The 22,083-nt window shown below is 45.9% G+C and overlaps 1 protein-coding gene across 3 annotated transcripts in view; it reads right to left on the minus strand.

The window, feature by feature from the left end:
* Positions 1–22,083, minus strand: part of NFKB2 (nuclear factor kappa B subunit 2) — a 214,473-nt gene that overhangs the window by 51,003 nt on the left and 141,387 nt on the right. For all 3 annotated transcript variants that reach the window (XM_085603918.1, XM_085603919.1, XM_085603920.1), the window contains 5 exons: positions 20,613–20,846; positions 18,578–18,719; positions 16,346–16,460; positions 12,716–12,923; positions 12,218–12,396 (listed from right to left, as the gene is read on the minus strand). In XM_085603918.1, coding sequence (XP_085460044.1) covers positions 12,218–12,396; positions 12,716–12,923; positions 16,346–16,460; positions 18,578–18,719; positions 20,613–20,846 — 878 coding nt within the window. The remainder of the gene's footprint in view (positions 1–12,217; positions 12,397–12,715; positions 12,924–16,345; positions 16,461–18,577; positions 18,720–20,612; positions 20,847–22,083) is intronic.

Genomic DNA, 22,083 nt, shown 5'->3' on the forward strand with positions numbered 1-22,083 from the left:
GTGTACACATTGATTGTATGAAGTGGCTTTTATCAGCCAATCGTCCAAGTATGGGAAGACGTGAATGTGCTGTCTTCTCAGGTGTGCCGCCACCACCGCTAGGCACTTGGTGAATACCCGTGGTGCTGTTGTGACTCCGAACGGGAGCACTTTGAATTGGTAGTGTTGTCCGTCCACTACAAATCTGAGGTACTTTCTGAGAGCATGGTGTACTGGAATGTGGAAGTATGCGTCTTTCAAGTCCAGTGTGGTGAGAAAGTCGTTCTGGGAGAGGAGCGGAAGTACCTGCTGAAGCGTTACCATGTGAAAATGGTCTAAGTGTATGTATGTGTTTAGGGGCCGGAGATCTAGAATAGGTCGTAGAGTCTCGTCCCTTTTTGGTATTAGAAAATATAGGGAGTAGACCCCCAAATTTTGTTGATTGACAGGAACGTGTTCTATTGCCTGTTTTTGTAGGAGGGAGAATACCGCCTGCTTTAGCAATGTTGAATGTTCTTGTGACATTGGGCGTTGCCTGAGTGGAATGTTTGGGGGGGTAGATGTTAGTTCCAGGCAGTAACCTGACCGAATTATTTGGGTCACCCATTTGTCTGAGGTGACGGTCTCCCAGACATGAAGGACATTTTTGAGTCTGCCCCCGACTGGAGTGGAATGGTCTGGGGGTAGCGGGGGGGAAGTCATTGGGTAGTAGGTGTGGCAGAACGGGCGTTGTTCGTTTTGCCTCTGCCCTTGTTGTTGTTACCCCTGTAGCCGCCTCTTTGGTAACCTTTTGTAAAGGTGGTCTGAGTAGGGGACTTGTACGATATGGACGCTGTGTCTGAGGAGTAGCCTCTGGATGCACTCCGAAAGGATGAGCGGCGAAAGGAGTGTCTGGGCGGGTGAGACTGTAAGGCCCCCATGGAGTTTGCAGTATCCGTGTCCTTTTTCATCTTTTCTAAGGCCTCATCCACCTTTGGCCCGAAGAGATGTTCCTGGTCAAAGGGATGGTTAAGGATGGAGGCTTGTACTTCTGGTTTAAACCCAGATACCCTTAACGAAGCATGACGACGGAGAAGGACGCTGGTGTTAATGGCCCTGGAGGCTGTGTCTGCTGCATCTAGGGCACAACGTATAGAGGTGTTTGTGATTGTTTTACACTCTTGAATTAACTCGTTGGGTTTACTTTTATATTTTTCAGGGAGATGGTGCATTATGCTTTCTAATTCGTCATAATGAGCCCTGTCATATCTGGCCAGCAGTGCCTGAGTGTTTGCTATACGCCATATGTTGGCGGCCTGGGATGCTGTGCGTTTGCCTGAAGCATCTAGCAGTTTTGACTCCTTGTCAGGTGGTGGTGCATCACCTGATGCTTGTGAGTTTGCCCTTTTACGTGCCATAGATACCACTAAGGAATCTAGTGGCGCTGGTCCTCTGATGTAAGAGGGATCTGAGGGAGCAGGTTTGTACTTCTTTTCGATACGTGGGTTAAGGACCCTGGCTCTAACTGGGTCTTTAAAAACTTCTGCCGCATGCTTTACCACCCCTTTGAGCATGGGCAGTATGGAGGTGGACATATGTGTAAAATCGAATGTGTCTAGGAGGAAATCTTCCTCCACAGGGTCATTATGCATGTCCACCCCATGATAATGTGCTGCTCTTTGCAGAAGATGGCTAAACCCTAATGAATCTTCTGGTGGAGATGGTCTAGAAGGGTAAATATCGTCTTGTGGGACGTTGGGGATATCTGGTATATGGTAATCGTCCCATGGATCTGGAGATCCTGTAGGGGTGGGGTCTTGTGGCACATCCCCTGTATCATCATATGGGTCCCCCTGATCATCATAGGAGAACGATGAGGTGGGGGTGGAAAGGGTGGAGGTGGAGGGGGAGGTATTCTGAACAGAGAGGTAGCAGAGTCCTTCCTCTTTGGAGGTGGAGGCGGAGCAGGCTTCTCCAAATGTCTCTTCTTAGTAGAGAGTGCCAAATGTCCAGTTTTTGGATCCTTGGTGAGAGTTTTTTGCAAGGGATCCGGTGTAAATAGCTCTGGTGAGGTAAATTGGTCCGTCGGCGCCGAAGGCGTCGGGGCCAATGATTTTTTAGGTTTTTCCGTGCCGGTTTGATGTTTAGAACCTGGCTTGGGACCCTCCGGTCTCTTGGTCGGCGCCGAGATGGGCTTCGGCTTGGAAGTGTCTATGCCGGTGGCCTTGTGTGGTTTGGTCAGCACCGAAGATGGCGTCGGTGCCGAAGGGCTGGGTTTCGACCTCAAAGGCTTCGGTGCGGAGCTCGGTGTCGAGGTGGAGGACGTCTTCGTTTTCGGTGCCGAAGTGTGTTTCTCGGCACCGCTGGCAGGCTGGCTCGAGCCCGAGCCGCCGGAAGGCTTACTTGGCTTCTTCACCGGGCCCGAAGGTGGGGTGTGTGAAGCAGTGTCTCTGGTCTTGCCTAGGCCCGGAGGCGAAGGCGTGACCGAAGCCTTTTTGGGTGTCGGCGCGGGTATGGGAGGGGGTAGATTGGTACTCACGACCCTCTGCGCCGGAGTGATGTCCTCCACATCTGACTCGTCGGCCTCGGAAGCGCTGAAGAGGTCCTCTTCGGTACGTTGATGTTCCATATCGTCGATGTCGTCTCCAAAGATGTCGACTGGAATGGATGTCGAGGAGTGTGCCATGTTCCTTCTGGCTCTTCGGTCCTGAATAGTCTTTTTGGATCGGAAAGACTTACAGGCCGGACAGTCTCGAGCCCCGTGTTCTGGGGAGAGGCAAAGGTTGCATACCTCATGAAGATCGGTGTGGGGAAATTTGGACCCACATCGAGGGCACTTTTTAAATGGAGTTCTTTACATGAGCCGGGACCGGAGTCTGGGTAGGCCCGAAGGCCGCCGTCGACGACTGGAACCGAAAGTTTATGTCGATGAGAAGGCGCGTTGATTGAAGAGATCGTGATCAAAACAATACAGCGGTTGGGGTGAAAGCTGTTCGGAACCAGAGCGCGAAGATCACATCCGAGCCCGATGGCGGAAAAAAACAATCTGAGGATGGAGCCGAAGCCCATGCGCAATACGATCCAAAGGAGGAGTCACCGACCTCGTGACTTCCAAAGACTTTCCAAGAGGAAAAAGAAACTGCAAACATCCGGGCTCAACACCAGATGGCGATCTATGCAAAAGTGTGTAATCTGCAGCTCATATGCCTCGAACATTTATATATATACACACTTCTTTTTCACTGAAAATCTGAAGGTTACAGAGAGACGTTGTGGTTTGGTTCAGATTTTACACCCACAAAACCATAGAAATTAAGCAGTTATATTTATCTCAAGTAACTATAACTAGCGCACTAAGGTAACTCTTACTCGCGCCCCAGCCTTGCAGTTTTCTCATCAATAATTTCACTGCAAATATTGCAGTGATATGATCAATGATGTCATAGAAGATGTCATAACTGATGTAATATGTGGGGTATTTAGCAGTGCATGGCGAGATCACAAATTATAGTTAACTTAGGGTGGCGGATCTGTCTCTAGCTACACATGAGTATTTTTACTTCAAAACTACCGTCCGATTTACACCAAATTTAAAAAAGCATTTGCAATGCAATAGGTCTCGCATTATTAAAGTTTGAGCTATTGATGTTGCATTATTTAGCAATGCCAATAGCTCAAACTTTAATAATGCGAGACCTATTGCATTGCATATGCTTTTTTTTTTTTTTTTTAGAAACTGAAGCCTTAAAACCCCTTGAGCATTCAGGATTTAGAGGAACATTATTAGAATAGAATGAACAGCAAGACAAGCAGGTTACCAGTGAGTGGCTTACAGAATCCATGCTGTTAATGTCTTGTTACTCAGTAAATACTCTGTGTAAGGTCACAGTTATAGATACAGCAATATATGTAACAGGGACCTCATTTGCTGATATCCAAATTGCCTTACCTTGCTTAATATTCATTACAAATGTATAGGGGTTTGAAGGTCTTTAGGAAATCTATATAATTATCTTGTTTCCTACATAATTATAAATATATTTGTTAATCATCCACGCCATTGGAATAGAGAGTACAGTACGTAGAAAAGCAGACCACATGAGACAAAACGTTAGTAATTTTTCGAAATACAATTTTTTGCAAAGTTACTAGTTCGAAGGATTAAAAGACATATGTACCTTTGAGCACTGAAGTGTACAAAATGCAGGTTTCCATGTTCACTCAAAAATAAACTGGTGTTTGAGTGTTTTGTTTTCTACTAGCAGGGCATCAGCTAGTTTAGTTTGGGGGGAGGTGGTAAAACATTCTAACCTTACCAACATGGAATTGTTCACAAGAATCAATCCAATACCCTAAATGTCCTGAAATATGCGGATCTCTGGGACACACACATTCATGTCCAATGTGCACACTTAGTACAGTATTTCTTACTCCTAAAGTTAGATGCATAAGCAGGATGTAAAAAGCCTTTGCCAAAATATGTTAATAATGACAACGTAAACTTTTCATCTGTCCACCTCATTCCCTGGAACCACCCTTCTGTTGTCTTCTAGGCGCTCGTTTGTACTCAACATCCACCCCTTTATTATTACAGTGGAGAATCTGCCATTAATTTTGTGAATTAGGATTTGGGAATTCAGGTGTGTAATGAGAGTGACCATGCAAAACGTTTGTGAATAATCCTCTGAGAATGAAACAGACAAATGCTAAATTGTTTGGAGCTGGCATCTTCAACAGAAATTAAGATTTTCTGAGTGGAAAGGAATTTTGTTTTCTCAATGATAAGACACATAGAATTTCTGTGCTCTCTACCTGGCCAAACGAGACTTATTGTATTTATAATGCTTGTTTTGAAAAGTGTTTCTGCACATTCACTCTCATGTAGTAAGACGCTAAAGTACTCTGAACGCTAGCACTGGCAGTAAGCAAGTTCTGTTGGTTAAGCAACACTGACGTCGGGCCCTTCTGGGAGGGGTGTGTCATCATTCCCTGGGCCCCATGGTCTTGCTTCAAGCTCTATAAATGAATGCGCCACAAAGTCTTATTTTTTGGGTAACAAGGAGGAATCTAACATGGCTGATACCGGCGGAGCGCTCCTGATGTTGTGAGTTTACTGACCTTGGTGTGCCCGATGTGGTGGGAGGCTGTGTTTTGCTGGTGGTTTGGGTGAGATTTCAGTAATTCGGGTTGAGCATTACTGTGGGCCCCTGGGGTCCTGAGCGTTGGTGTCTTGTGGGTGTTGACACCAACCCGAGGTGGGTCATGTGTGGATTCTGCTGCTTGTACTTGTAAGGTAGCCATCATTGGTGCATCTGGTGCAGTGGGACTGAGCAGGGTCTCCTGCCAGTAATTACTCCGAAGCTGGAAATGTGGTTTTGAACCACAGCCCATAAAGGGAGTTGCAGGAATCGCGGGTGTGGTGCTGTTGAATCCTTCGTCGCCGGCCTGGAAGGTTTGTGCTCGCAATACGCATGGCAGGCACTGGTCCTGTTTATTTCATGGGAACGTGAATTAATTTTGTAATGTCAATCTGTCTATTCCTCCATTAACGTATGAGTTAATTTTGTTCAACATCATGGGGTCTGAGCATAGAGTGGGCAATAAAATGTTGTTGCGGGCAGGGCCCATAAAAACATGTCTAGCTCGTGGCCCTCCAGATCCTTAAAACGAGACTGGGCTATGGCCATGCCCTGCCGGCTCGACATGTAGGTAAGAGGGTTGTCCTCAGCATGGCTCGTGTCTTGTAAAGGGGAGGGAGACATGTTGCAGCGCAGCTCATCACAGGGCACACGTGCAGCTGTTTACCTGTACACAGGAGTGTGATGTGTTGGAAACAGTGAGGGAGTTTGGGCGGGGTGCCGGGTACCCACAACACTGACAGCAGTGCAACCACTTGAACGAACCTCTATCGAATGTGCACAGTGGGAAGAGGCCTTGTGGGTCTCTAGGCTTGGACTGCACCAGGCATGCACTGGGGGAATCTTACAAGGCGTCTTCTAGTTTATGGGTGAAAGCTGGCATGGCGGTGTTGCATCTTGTCTAAGTGGTGGGCGTTTTCACGTTTGTCCTTGTCCTGTGTTGTGGAAAGCGTGAAGGGCCTGTGCAGTGCCAGGTCTAGGTGGGGGAAGCCTGCATTGTACCTGCATGACATTGGCACTACCTGGGCTGCACTGGGGGAGGCACTACTCGAGAATGCCGGCGTCTACTGGTGCCTGTAGGAGGCCTCGGATGGGCACGTCCAGCAAGGTGACGTCCAAGGTGTCTAGAAAATTGTCTCAGCCGGTGAGAAAGTAGGAGTGACTGAAGAGCCCCATCCATTTAGAAGGGCAAGCTTGTGGGTTTTACTTGTGCACATACTAACCGCGCATGGCGCGCTTCTCGGGCTGGACTCTGCTGTCCTCTTGGTGAAAGGAAGTCAAAGCCTCCCCAAAGCATTGCAACCAATAGCAGGTCAGTAAAATGCACCATTGGAGCGAATTTCACCAAAAGAAAGGAAAAAGAAAAAAAACACATGTACGCTGTGAGTATTTCTGGAAGGACGGGTGCACTTCACACATGCAACACAGGCTGGTGCCGGGGGAGGAACTGCCGGTCCTGTGTCCAGGAAAGGCTTTACTTCTGACTTCTTGCAGAACATGCGGCAGTGAAAGCGATCGCAAAAGTGATCGCTATTGTAAAAAAAAAAAAAAAAAAAAAAACACGCCCGCGAGTGGTGTCTGCACATCACAGCGAGTCAGATGTTTTCAATTACCGCGCCAGTGTCTGGGCACAATAATTGAAACCATATGGACTTTGGTGCGCCTAATAGACACCAATAGGCCAGGGGCGGAGCAACGCGCCCGCCTTTGGCCTATTGCGTGCTCTCTTTGGAAAAAACACGCACGCAAAGGCCAATAGCGGGGCACAGAAGGAAAAGCATACACACAAGCGTGTGCGATTCCTGGCTCCGTTTTGGAACACCGGACAAAAGGACTCTCGCTGCGCGAGCAGTGCTGCACACTGCATCGCTAGGCGCGAGACCTAAAAAGCACTCTTTCTGGACCAAGATCCTGCGTTCACCCAAATCTGGTCTAGGTGCAGTGGTTGGGGCTGTAGTTGCGTCTAAAATCCCTGAAACTTGTTAGACCATAGCTGAAGTGACTGGCACACTAGTTTTGAAAATGTTGGAAAGATTTGTCAAATGGGGCCAAGGAAAAAGCTACTTACCTTTGATAACGCCTTTTCTGGTAGAGACTCTATCTAGTGGCAGACTCCTTATCTTAGAACGATCCCCAAGTGTCACACTGGATCAGGACATTTTTCATGAGCAGTAACCATGCATGCATGTAGGTGGAGTCGTTCTCCTCTGCATGGCGTCCATACCGGAAGTGACGTTTGCTGTGCCTTATGGACTCCATCCAGGCAAGCTGAAGTCAATTACTTTTTGCGACTATCCACGCCAAAAGCGCAGTGCCATCAAGTACACTGCCCACTGATGTGGAAAACTAGGCCTCGAAAGGGGAAAACCCTAGAAATCTGTTCAAAGAGCGAGGAGGATGGAGGGGGGCCAGAAAGGAATCTGCCACTAGGTAGAGTCTCTACAAGATACGGCATTACAGAAGGTAAGCAACTCCTTTATCTGATAGAGACTTCTAGCTGCAGATTCCTTACCTTAGAATAGATACCCAAGAAATACCTCCCTGGAGGTGGTTTTGCAGACCAATTTCACACAAGGAAGTCCTGCAGGACCAAAGGAGGAAAATACTGTCCTGCAGAACCGGCACTCCGCGTGATAACACAGTGGTTGTATCTTTAGCTCTGATGCAAATGAGTATGCAAACTTTCAGAGGGTTGCTTCCTAGCCAATGTGTATCAGATTTAAATGCAGAGCATGATCCATCTGCAGATGGTCCGCTTCTGCACAGCCTTTCCTGTCGCTCCTCCCATGTCCCACGAAGAGTTAGTCGCCCACCTGGAAATCTTGTGTGTGTGTGATCAAGGTAGAATGATAACACTCTTTTTTGGGTCCAGATGGTGGAGTCACCTTCCTTGGAGGGATGGGGTCGAGCATAAAAAGTAGGCAGTGATGGTTTGGCCTACGAAAAATGGAGTGACCACTTTCAGAAGAAAGGAAGCTCTCGTACGAAGCACCAGTTTGTCTGGGTAGATGTTAAGATACGGAGGCTTGGATAACAAGGCCTGAAACTTACTGACCCTGTGGGCAGGTGTTATTGCCACAAGAAAGGCTGTCTTGATGGTAAGGAACCTGAGTGTACAATTGTGGGGAGGCTCAAAGGGAGAGTACATAAGGAAAGTGAGGACAAGACTGAGGTCCCACTAGGGTATAACTAAAGGAGTGGGAGAAAAAGTATGTTGCAAACCACTCAAAAACCTATGAACAACAGGGGATTGGAATGGGAAAGGTTGGCCAGGCAACCAAAGAAAAGCAGAAATTGCAGACATGTATCCCTTAACAGCGCCCAGAGCAGAGCCCTGCTGGGCAAGGGAAAGAACAAACAGGAGCACATGAGAAAGGGGAGCAAAAAGGGGATCAATGTTTCTTTCTTAACACCGTGCCTCGAATTTAGCCAAACTGCAGGCGTAAACTGTCTTGGTTGAGGACGCCTAGATGCCAAGGTAACATTACAGACTTCGGGCGGAAGGTCCAAGGCAATCAACTGTTACCGCTCGATCTCTACGCAAGAAGACGGAGTGTTGACAGGTTCGGGTGGAGAACCCCCTCCTGTTGCAGTGACAGAAGATCCTCCCAAAGGGTCAGCCTGATTGGAGGACCAATGGCTATGCTCAACAGCTTGTGATACCAGACTCACCATGCCCAATCCGGAGCCACAAGGATGACTTGGGCCCAATCCTTCTGGATCTTTTTGAGAACTCTGGACAGGAGTGCTTTGAGCATACAGGAGGGCTCAGCTCCACTCAAGACGAAAAGTGCCTCTGAGCGAGAGCTGCCTTGGAAACTCCAGTGCGCAGAACTGCTGACATAGCATGTTGTCGTCGGTGACAAACAGATCTAACCAAGGCTCTCCCAACTGCTGAAAGAGACCTTGCACCACTTCTGGATGGAGATGCCATTCATGATCTGCTAGGCATGATCAGCTGAGTTAGTCCGCTCTGGCATTCAGAGAAACTGCCGGGTGTTGATCCAGCCATGTCCAGAGACGCAGGGCCTCGTAACAAAGGTTTCAGGACCCCATCCCACCCTGCTTGTTGCAGTATCACATGGCGGAGGTGTTGTCTGTGAACACTTGCATTACCTTTCCCTGGATGGAGGGTAGAAAGGCCTTCAATGCCAATGGGATTGCTTGGAGCTCAACAGGTTGAAGTGAAGCCCGGATGCTGCTGGAGACCACAGTCCTCTGTCTTCTTATCTCTACCTCTCTCAGATGGCCGCCTCATCCCAGGAGTGACGCATCTATCACTACATTCCGATCTGATTGGAGGAAGGGAAAGGGGTCTGTTGCTGACCCAATCTTGGTTTGTCAGTCACCACTGAAGGTCCTTTGCAGTTCCCGCCGAGATCTGGACCCGATGGACAATTTCAGAGAGATTCTCCGGATTCTGCAGCCACTGGAACTTTAGGTCCCACTGCAGAGACCGCATATGAAAACTGCCATGTGTCGAAAGCAGGTTGCAGGAGGTCACAAGGCCCAGCAGCCTCAGAGTCAGTCTCTCAGAAATCCAGGAAAGAGGCTGATACATCGGTATCATAGCCTGAATATCCTGGAATCGTTGTTTAGGAGAATAGGCCCGAACTGCACCGTCTCCAGAACAGCTCCGATGAAGAGGGAGTCAGGTGTGACTTTGGCACATGGATATTGATCCCCAGCGAACGTACGAAGTCTGCCGTAGTCTGGAAGTGGGGGACAACAGCCTGGGGCAAGTTCGCCTTCAACAGCCAGTCTTCGAGGTTGAGGAAGACTGGCACCACTGATCTCCGCAGATGAGTTGCAACCTCCGCCATCACCTTGGAAAACACCCAAGGGGGCTGGTGAGGCCAAAACAGAGCACAGAGAACTAAAAATGCTTCTGAAACCTCTGTGGGCAGGCAGGATGGGAAAGTAGAAGTATACATCCTGCAAGTCCAACGCTACCTTCCAGTCTCCACGGTCCAGGGCAGACAGGGTCCAAGCTAGAGCGAGCATCTTGAATATCTCCTGTTTAAGGAAGAAATTGAGAGAGCGTAGAAAGAGGATAGAATGACGGCTCCATTCTTCTTGGGCATCAGAAAGTAGAGGGAATAGCAACCACAACCTAATTCTAGTGCTGGCATTCTCTACATGGCTTCTTTGGCCAAAAGAGAGGTCATTTTCTGGCGGAGAAGAGATAGGTGATTCTCCGTCAGCCTGTTGTGAGTAGGTGGCATGGAGGATGGGGTTTGTCTTGAAGAGGATGGAGCAGACCCTTCAGGTAATCTGCAAAACTCACTGTCCGATGGTAAGGACTACCAGAGGGGCAGAGTATGGCGAATCCTACCACCTACTGGGTGCCCGGGCAGACTAGGAGGGTTTGGAGGCTGTGGCTGAAGAGGGGTTGGTGGACTAACCAGACCGCTGGTCACCTGATCCTACTGGGCTGGAAGGAACCACGTAAGCTGCCACCCAGAGGCTGGAAAGCTTGGGCGCCGTGTTGGCTGGGCAGGTAAAAATGCGGTTGCACGCCAATTCTGAGCCACGAAAGGAGCGAATGGCAGATTGAGGGTGACGAGGGACCATAGAAAGGACCTGGCCGTAGCTCTGCTGTCCCTAAAGTGCTCCAGCACCGAATCTGCCTTGTCTTCAAAGAGATAGGAGCCATCAAAGGGCATGCCCATTAGTGAGGACTGGATATTCCCGGAAAAGCCAGTCATACTCAACCAGGTGTGACGCTGCAGGGCCAATGTCGACATAAATGCTCTGACTAGTGAGTCGGTGGTGTAGAGTCCACAGTAGTTGAACTTCGCTCCATCCCTCCGTTCGGCAACAGCCTGGGAGAGCATGGCCTGTACCTCCTCCGGGACGGTTTGCAGCACCTGGGCAACCTTATCCCGCAGGGCATAGGAATAGCGGCTCAAAAGGCATGCAGTGTTCACAGACCGCAGTGCCAGGCTGGTGGAAGAAAACATAGTCTTCCAAGATTGTGCAGCCTCTTGGATGTCAGGGGGTGCAATAGGGAATGTGCCAGGATTTACATGGAACGTGGAGGCTTGTACCACTAAGCTTTCCGGGTAGGGTGTTGGATGAGGAAATTCGGGTCCCTTAGAGCAGGGCATTGAGCAATCTTTCTGTTCACAGGAGCTCCTGTGTTGGGCTTGGATCAAGTCCCAATTAGAAAGTCAGTAAGTGTCTCATTGAAAGGGAGAAGCAGTTCTGATGGGGACACTCCCAGCTGAAGCACTTCCGTCAAGACATATGTCTTTACTGCCATCGAGGGCAAGCTAAGTTCCAGGACATCAGCTGCCCTTCGCACCACCATTGTGAAAGAAGCTGCCGCCTTCGTAGCCACAGTAGGGGGAGAAAGTATGCCAGTATCTGGAGAAGTATCCAGTCCACTGTCTTCGCTCAGATCCTCAGGTGTGGGTGAGTCACCGACATATGTTGGTGACAGGCGCCACAGGACTTGAAGCTGTTCTTATTGGATGACACTCCTACCACACTGGTACGTAAACCTCAAAAATGACTGACAAAATGTCAAAAAAACCTAGTCAAAAAATGGCCACAGAGTAGATCTTCCCGGATCATCGCTGCCTGCCGCGGAAAGAAAACAACTGACAGTAGTGCGCCTGGGTCCCCATACATTTCTCCTCGTTGATGACAATCCGCTGTATGCCAGACGGTAACAGTCAGTGCTTAGCTTGTAACATAATGAGTGTAGGTCCCAAAAGCACTGCTCAAAAGATGGTGGGCAGTGCTATTACATGTCTCCATGCTGAATACCAAGGCTGTGTAGACCTGAATCCACCTCATGCCTCTTTAATCTAACACCAAATGCTCACTGCCCCATTATCACACTTTCTCCCTTGTTGACATATTTTCCATCTTCCCTTCCTTCTTCTTTCCTGTATGTGTTTTTCCCCTTTCTTGCATTGTCTGAATACAGAAAAATAAGTGCCGGTGGGTCCCACAAGTCCCAGAAATGAGACCCGTTGGGCTCCAATGCCAACCACTGACTCAGATTAAGCACTAGCTGTGTGATTTCAACACTGTTGAGGCATTTCAGTGTGTGTGGTGTGATTTTAACACTCTTATGGTATCTTAATGTGTGTTTGTAATTTGATTCATACCTTTTTCACTAGGTAAGTTGCTATGTTTATGTTATCCATGTCCACAGCAAGATGGAGAGGGGTCCGTCCACTCTTGCGTTCTGCTGCATTTACATTGGCTCCCTTCCCCACCAGTATGTTTAGGATGTCCATACATTTCTCATTCTTGATTTTCAGAGCCCAATGTAGAGGGAACAAACCTGGAGGAACACAATTCATAGTTAAAGTGTATGCACATGCATGCATGCATACATACATACATACACACACACACACACACACACACTCTCTTAAACAAATGTCTGCAGATGTAGTGCTTCTACTGCTATGCAGAGGATGCCTAGGCAGTGACATGTTATTCTAAACAATCTTGGCAGTTGTTCCTACTGTTTTCATCTAAAATGTGGCATCTAGTTTTGGTGGTGAACCACAAAACTGAGCAATTCACTTAATGACGAGAAGTCGTCGCCCTGGAAAGCACAACAAACCGCTAAGACACAACTGGTGTTTGCCACATACCATGATAATTGGGCTCGTTCAGGAGGTACATGTTGGAAACATTTAGGTATTTCAGAAGGATTTTTAGCATCTCATCATCTCCTGCCTGAACAGCCAAATGCAGCACTGAGTTTCCTGAACGATCAAGAAGGGTGGGGTCAGCACCAGCCTGGAGAAGGAACTCCACCAACCTCTTCTGCTTCGTGATTACTCCAAGGTGAAGAGGGGTCTGTGAATGTTAAAATACAGATTATTAACACTGACATGGAAACTGCAACAGGATGGTCTGTGAATTTTGCCAACAGAAAGGAAACAAGACACGCAGGAAACCCGAGGGAGAAGGAACCAGGAACAGAGTTTAGGAATGAAATCAGACATAATTATGACATAATGTAACAATACAGTAAACAAAGCAAGAACTGAAACAGGGTGGGTGTAGAGTTTACACAGAATGGAAGGAATGATAAAGTGATCATAAAGAGGAAGAAGAATCAATAAAGGGAGTGAGAATGTTATGATGGAAAGTATAATTTACTTGAGAGCATAATGCAAATAGTATGATTAAGGAAGAAGGAAAAAGGGATAAGAAGAAATGTGTGAAGACCAAGCAAGAAAGTCCATCAAGTCTTTTCGGGTACTGTAGCTACTTCATTGTACATCTCACCCACAGCTCAACTGATACAATTCAAAACCTGCACTGAAACAGAACTTACAGTACAACATTGGTGATGACATGCCTGGCAGGGTGGCACTGTCAACAAAGGTAAGCAGATATCACATACCTCCCTTCTTTAACAAACAAAAATGACCTGAAGGCATTAACTCAAAAAACAAAAACCCCATCAAGCACAGCAGGTTACATATACATACTAAAGTATAAAATCAGAGAAGACGTCCCTCATATTAACCTTCAGCACAATATTCACTTAACCAAAGATACCCGGTTTATGTTCCGTATGCACCCGTCATGGGTTTTAAAAGCACTCTTGAACACTTTACCCACCTGCATGGGAAAAGAAACTTTTGATCCTTCTTTTACCAAGGGTAATTTTACAATGAGAAGGGCCTGATTTAGATCTTGGCAGATGGGTTACTCAGCCACAACGGTGATGGATATCCCGTCCGCAGAAATAGAAATCCTATAGGATATAATGGGATTCGTATTTCGATGGACGGGATAGCCATCATTGTTGTGATGAAGTAACTTGTCTGTCAAGATCTAAATCAGAATCTAAGTCACCAGCCTTTACATATGGTTCACACACAGCCTTGCATACATCATAAATCGCCTTCCTTTGAGCTATCCTTGCCATTTTGTTTGCAGAAATCTCTCCTATGTTCCACAACACACTCTCATACTTTCCCCTCTTCTCCTAACCAGGAGAAAGCAAAGTATTTTCCTCTCTTCCTACTTACATTTTAAATGGGGTTTTCCCTGTGGTTGCATTGAGTGTCGTTCTACATGCCGCCAACCATTTCAGGAGTTCCTCCTTGCATGATTTGCCTGAATATTTTGAGAGTTGACTAGATAACATTGTGGTTCAAATAAGACGCTCAACAAGGCCATTAGGATGCTAAATACACCGCGATTTGTGAATTGAGCCATAACCTTTCTTTTGCCTCTACATTTTAGATTACATGGGGACCACTGTCCATAAGTATGGAATAAGGTAGCCCTTCTCTGGTGACAGTCTTATTCAGAAGGTTTACCACAGGTTTAGTCTCAATATTGGAAACCACTTCAATTTCTGGATTTGAAAAAATATCAACCAAAATCAATATGTACACAGACGACTGCCCACCGTGCTTGGGTCCAATTATGTCAAAGGCCATGTCTTGCCGTGGCCTACTAAGAAACTTTCTGCACGTCATATGTGGTGTCTTGATTGACCTCACTTTGTCACTCAATCCACAGTCAGTGCAATCCCTAGGGCTCCACCGCCAGAAAAAGCAAGCAGATACTACAAAGGGGAAAGGCAGAAAAGATTCAACATGGGTTTAAGGAGGAATGAGAAAAAATGTGTTAATACAGAATGATAGAAAAAAAGTTGCAGGAAGGGGCATAAAGTGATTGGCTCAAAGAGAAGATAAGTGGTATCCACAAACATGAAAAGAGGAGGTGGCAACTGTGAAGAGATGAACCCTTGACAAACATTCACCTCAAACGAGGGTAAAACAAGGCTAGATTATTGTCCTCCCTTTATAAAATATGGATAATCATGCTCTGTCAATGAACATAAAAACAGGCTAGAACAACAAGAAAACAGGTCGGAATAAAATACATTAAAAAAAAGAGGATCTGAAAATAGCACAAGGGATGGTATCAAGGCAGGGCTGTGCAAGATCACAAACTGACACTAACTAACCTCTCATGAGAAGTTGGAAAGCGTATAACCCAGACAGTATTACAAGTCAGGAAGCAAACACGAGGAGAAAGGAAAAGCGTCAACAGTACGAGATATGGTCTCCCAAAGCAAAAGAAAGTAAAGGCAAGTCTAGGATTCAAGTTAAAACCTTAAAAAATTCAAAAGATCGACTCGAGGGATCACTTCATCTCCCTCAGCTGCAGCCAAGTGCACAGAAGGTTTGTTATAGCAAGACTTTTACGTTACTGAATGTGTAAAACATTCCCTTCCTGAACTTCAATATCACTTTACAGTACTAGCACATCTGTAATTTTTCAATGAGGGTAAAAGGCGCTATTTTTTGCCCCAAATAAGTTTTTTTCCTAAAAGTGGAGACAACCCTTAGCCTCACTTCATCATCACCCCCTCTTATGTTTTTTTTGGTTGCTTTTACTAGAACAGAGTTATGCTTTTCCCCAACCAGTGTCGTTTTATAGCTTTAAAAATACCTGGATGTCAAAGATTCTGTTTAGATGTTTTTCTGCTTGTGCTAACAGGTGCATTACATTGTGGTAATTCACAACAGTTCTTCAGAAAATCTCCAGGAGACTCTGAATGAGAAGTAGTACCTTTATTGTGTTCAACCAGGATAACGTCGATGACAATGGGATGTAAAGTGGCTGCCCAAATGTTGGTGTGAAAACTGATTTTATACAAGGAGCAAACATCCAATACATGCACAGGCTCCCTTTACTAGACAAATCATAGTTAAAGTCTGCACCAAAGTGGTGAACTGAACCACAACACATATGGACAGCCAACATCGAGACCTGCTGGGAACTCTGCCACACGCTCCTTATCTAGCTTTCCCTGAATTGATCCACATATCCTCAGTACCATTATCCCCCCCCCTTTCAGCACACTCTTAACTTCAGTCCCCTTAACAGAACTTTCTGGCTCTCCTATTACTTTATCACTCTTACAACACAGCATTTCCCTTTCAAGAACCCCCAAATATACTGACACCAGAAGAAGGGTCTATCAACAGAGGAAGAGGGGAGGAAATCTTTTGCATGAATGACGGGATTTTAAAGCTCACACCACGCAGAGAACAAAACGTATTTTTCTGCACAAATAAAACATTTAGGCAATAAAATGAAAAAGGATGATAAGAGGCAAGAATAGTATCAAACTGGTGATTAATAGAGTCAAGGTTCCATCACCCTGAAGGCACTGCTGTCATGCATCTCATGCGTACCCTCCCTCGCCCCCCGCTCCACAACTCCCCTAGCTGCATGCTGAATACCTGGCAGAGGTTGTTGGTGATGTTGAGGATCTCCTGGCTTGGGATGCTCATTATCACCTGGACCAACTGCTGGATAACCGTCTTCTGTCCATGAATGATGGCCAAGTGCAAAGGCCTGCAGGCAATGCAAATGAAAGAGTCAAGAGTGGAGCTTTAAGGTGATCGTTGTGCAGCTTAATGACAGCGACAGAACCCAAGGTGATCACAGCAAACAATGCCATTCGGGTGAAGGGAAATATCACACTTAAGCCAACCAGAGCACAGAACAGAAACATGTAGCTCAGCAATAGAGACAAAGGTGACAATTGGGATACTATCAGCATAGATGAAATGAAATGAAAAATTATATTTATATAGCGCATAGACTACCCGGAGGCCTCGCAGCGCTTTAATTGATCACTGTGGCGGGCCGCAGGGTGAGACTAGCACGTTTTTGCAAACAGGTGGGTTTTCAAAGCTTTCCTAAAGCTTTGAAAACCCACCTGTTTGCAAAAACGTGCCCATAATATATAAGATATATAAGATAGCCCATAATGCAGTACAGACAACCCCTACATCAGCACCAACAGCAAGAGCAGCGTGCCTTATAAATAACATCCTGAATGCTTGAACCAGAGGCCATATGAGCACCAACAGCATGTCAGCCAAAGGGGCAGTACAGATTACATCTGGGCAGGGCATCAACAACAGACACAACCCTTGTGGAGTACAGATAATCTTGGGGTCCACAATGTCATCATGGGAAACCCATGATGTAGACTCAGTCTCATCTTTGTCTACATCAGAAGCACCAGGATATTGGATTGGCACATCCAGCTCAGCATTAACAGCATGGACTACCAGGGTGCCTTGCTGGCATTTTGATCAGCACCAGTGGCACGACTGCCACAAAGTGTCTCACCAATACTATTTGATCAGCACAGACAACAAAGATAACCGAGGGTGAAGTACTAACATTTGGATCAATGACATTAGCAAGACTGATACAAGTTGTGATACCACTACCATCTGAAACTGCACCTACTGCACACACAGGTCAGATCACAGCTGGATCAGCCCCACTCGACCTAACCGAAGAATCTTGGGCCAGTAGCCTCTGTTTCATTGCTTGCTCCTGGGAAACTTTGCCCAGGAGGAAGCGCTTTGGGTCTGTACCAGTGGAGGTCTTGCTGGAATTCGGTGGTCTCATCAACGTGACAATTTTGTACATTTCTTTTAACTTCCCAATAATCCTAGCCAATAATATCCAGACTAACGAAGAGCACTGCTGTTTACATGTGGAATACGCCTAGATGTCTAAGTTAGTGTAGCTGGAAAGGAAATGAAAAGGGTAATCAAAACATTCAAGTTTCTGCAAGAGGGCTGGAGTTGTAAAAAGGCACAAAGCATCACTGAAACTACATTATAGTTAGGTGTGACTGTGACCGTTTGGTCCTTAAGCAGACACTGAAGTAAAACAATGTGCTCAACAGATGGAAAAGAGAAAGTGGGAGCCAGTGGATTTGACCACATTTATACATTAAGGCACAGGACGCCATCTCTGCTGTTCCTCAAAACAATCTCAAAGTAACATACAGAACCCTGAGGTTCCACCATCTTCATGCATGACTTACAATGCAGATTGTGCTCTAGTGAGGGTGGTGTGCAAAATAGCTTAATAAATCACATGGTGAAAGCCAAAAGCACATGGGCAGGGGCCAACCCGTCTGTGGGTCTAATGACAATAGGTCAAACAGGTTGGGACCCGAAGCACACTGGGTTCGGGGCACAGACCACACAGATCGGGAGGTAACAGAGGTTAGCAGTCGGGGGCCACCGTTGGCGGGACCAAGAGCCACCGTGCACAGGATAAGGGCGAGTACCGCACAGAGATCAGAGAAAAGAGCATGTGGAGGTCGGGGCAAACCGCCTGGGTTGGGCCAACACTGCACAAGGGTCACAGCGAATAAACTGCATGGACTGCATACAAATAATGTATTGTTGGGCGTACATCATAATAGGTCAGGTCTACAGCATACAGAGGTCTGCGTAAAGATTGACAGGGTGAGAACAGTATATAAATACAGTATTAAAATTAGTAAAGGACTGAACGCATGCAAGATAAAGAGTTCATGTGCAGGCCGGGTACTAGAATATATTAATTAATTTGTGTAACATCACGGATATGATAAACAGGTCACAAGAAAATTACTGAACCTCTTATGGCTGCTTTCCCTTTCCAAACTGACTTACGTGTCCCCGTTCTCATCCTGTGTTGCAGCTAAGTGTCTCTGGACAGCCAGAAGCATGCGTGCATCAGAAGTGGCAGCATAATCGAGCAGGGCCCGGGAAGTGCGCTGCACTAATGAGTAGAGACTCAGGTTATACAGTCTCACTGGAAAAGAAAAAAACATACAGTCAGACTACATAATCTATAGGATCTTAAAGAGCGTATAAGTAGATAGAGACAAACGGAACAGTTCCTTGTGTCTAAGGGTCAGAACTACATGCTCATCAGTCAAACCAATAGTGCCCACATTTAAAAAAAATATAGCTGCAGCTGTACATTGGAGGCAGATGTTGAGAACATTATGATAAACAAAAAATGGCTGCTTTTAAATTCAGAAAGCTACAGGATTAATCAGACTACAGTATCAGATCACACTAAGGAATGACCACAGGTATAATGCAGAAGGGAAAGTTAACCATTCACATGATCCCAAATGAGGGGGAAAAACAACAGGACTGCTGATGGTGCGCCTTCCCATGGCATGAGGAGGCGGTTAAAGAATGAGGCCATTATAAAGAAACAGGGTATGTAGCAGAGTTAATTCAGCCCAAAGGATATAAATCCTGGAACTGTGTAGAGGATTTTGTGTTGCAAGAAGAAACATCCCCAAGAAACGGTCAGCAACGCCCAAGTTCTTGTAGTTCAATCATTCAATCAATCAGGGGATTTATAGAGCGCACTACTCACCCGTGAGGGTCTCAAGGCGCTAGTTGGAATAAATCATTTGTAATTTTTATCCCTGATTAGAGCATTGGCTTCCGAACCCTTACTGCGCATCCTTTATCAATGATAAACCAGGATGCCTCTGAGATTGCTGCATCTATGCTTTCTACAGGAAATCATTGTTCACTTGAACACCACATACTATGCTGCCTATGCTACATAGCTGATGAAAAAAACATGATTAAAGTGAAGTTATGGTTAATTTTCATTATAACAACTTAACATAGATTTTTAAAAAATTAAAAAACCTCAGCAATCCGCTTAAAACCAAAGAACCAATGACAATCAGAAGTTATGGTTAACTCTGCAATCCATAACTGAGACAACATTCATGAAAACCACACCGAATTCAATGATTGTGACCTCATCTTACAGGTGAAATTACACATCGCATGACCCCCATGCACAATGAAATTGACAACTTTGTATGTAGTATTATTTACCGGTTTGAGTATATGTTGTTATTTAATTACATAGTGGTTTTTCGGTGTGGTTACTTATGGGTCTAAATACTAAGAGGCCATTATCATTGAATTTGGTGCAACTGGCAGGTCACTCCAAAGTGACAAACCAGTTACTCCAAAGGGACCAGCGTAACTAGAGCAGACACCAATCACTGTACTGCACTGGAAGATGGTGAGTGGGGACAGACCACATCACTGCAGACTAACATAACACGACTTTGAAGCAGATACAGCTCCACTTTAATAAAGGGGGAACATTACAAATTATTTCAGAGGGACGACAATGCCACTGCAGAGAGACAGACCAAGTCACTGGAGCTAATGTAAAGCAGCAAGCAGAACAAATCACTGGAACAGACGTTTATTGGAGGGAGAGATACAGACTGTCACTGAAGCAAGGACCAACCACGTCCATGGGTGTGGGGGAGGATATGCCAATGGAGTGTGCCAATAATGTCACTGGGTCTGAACATATGACTACAGCAGATAAAGTACATCCTGCAAAGAGGGGAATCCATTGCAGTGGTAGAGAAGGAGGAGGAAAACTCAGTGATGGAAGATGTAGTTGGAAGGACAGAAAACATTGGTGAGGAGGGGGAGATCACGCTGAATGGATCCCGTTTCAGTTAGGCTGCATTTAGTCTCATTAGGGACAAATGCTTTGAGTAACATATGGTTTTACCAGTAAGATGCATGCTCTATTTTGGAAGTTGAAGAATTCATTTTTTCTTCAAATCCCATAATACACAAGGAGAAAAAATAACATCACAAGTGCGGACATTTTCTCATCATATTATACTTTTGACCATACCATGATGTAACAGTTCCCCCTCTTCTACTGTAGAATTTTCTGAGGGAACGGTTCTCTGAGAGCCATCCGCAATTCCTGGTGTGCCTTCCTCTGGCTGCGTGGACATGGTTGGAACTTCCTGGGCTGGTGAGTCTGCAGACATCTGCAGGCTTCCCTGGTGACCTCCAATTGGATGGGAGCCGAGCTGGTAAAAACCATGAGCCATTCCAGGGAACTGGTAGTTTGGATTGCCCCCTGCCAGGAAAACAAGTCAACAGAGCCAATGAGGCAAAATAACATCAAAAATAAGGAGACATAACCTGAAGTCTTACGGAATGAGTCCCGCAATTAAGTGCTTTGAAGAGAAGCAAAGGACAAAGGCGTCAAAGAAAAAAATCAGCAAAACAGAGTGGAAAATAAAATAGGAAATCTTGCACATAAATCCTGACTGGCTGTGAATAGGGGTAATTTTAATATACTGACAATTTACGTTTCAACACCAGGAAACAAAAATTCTCCTATTTTCCAAGATCCCATGGCAATGGACACGCCCGCCTTTTTCTAACCTCGGGCATATGTCCCGATCTTAACCCCCTTGCAAACCCAGAACGGATCACTATTATATTTGTTAACACAGACATCGTCTACACATCACTCCTGTGCCATGCACAATAAGAGAAATAGTTTATTTTCGAGATTACTTTCTCATTCACTTACAAACATGATGTGTTGGCAGTCACAGCTAAGAAGCAGAACAAGGGCAGTGTGGGCAAGTGAAAAGAATTTATGGTGGCCCACTCATACTTTGTGTTCAATAGTTAAACTAAAGCAGTCACTCAGCAGCAATTCTCCTCCTGCCTCTGGCCTGCTCTGCTCCTCTGGGACCCTGATGAAAACCACCCTAGATCCCCTTGCTCTTCTTCTTCAATGATTATTGAGCACCTGGTGGCGGCTAACCGTCACAGGACAGGACTATCTCACTACTTCAAGTACTGGTTGCCAGTCTCCAAATGGCCATTTCACAAATTTCGACACCTAGTTTGTGCTGCATAGCACAAGCATTTTACAGCACAAAATGCTGCCAAATAATGTGATGTTAAGAATAATGCTTCTCATTTAATCACCGTGAACCATGCACAGACACAACAGTGATTTATAAGATATGACAATATTTAAGTTTAATGTGTAAAGCACCTTAGCATTTTATGCAAAGAGGAATTCTCCTACTTCATGAACGTTACCTTTATTAAGATATGCTAAGCTATCTTAACCTATCTTTTCTTCATCTTGCCATACATCTATATCTTCGTCACCCCCATGCCTCCTCATCCACGAACACATCCAAAGACCCTGGTGTGTGCCAATGGCTACTTAGGTGGTCTGTTGAATAAGAGGACTCTTGCCTCCACTTTTGGGGGTAATGTTTACCCACAATGCCATAGGTTTGAATATTGATTGGCACACTCAGTCTTTCACCCTTACATGGTTAATA

This window comes from Triturus cristatus, chromosome 1_2 (assembly GCF_964204655.1).
Source record: "Triturus cristatus chromosome 1_2, aTriCri1.1, whole genome shotgun sequence".
Classification (NCBI taxonomy): domain Eukaryota; kingdom Metazoa; phylum Chordata; class Amphibia; order Caudata; family Salamandridae; genus Triturus; species Triturus cristatus.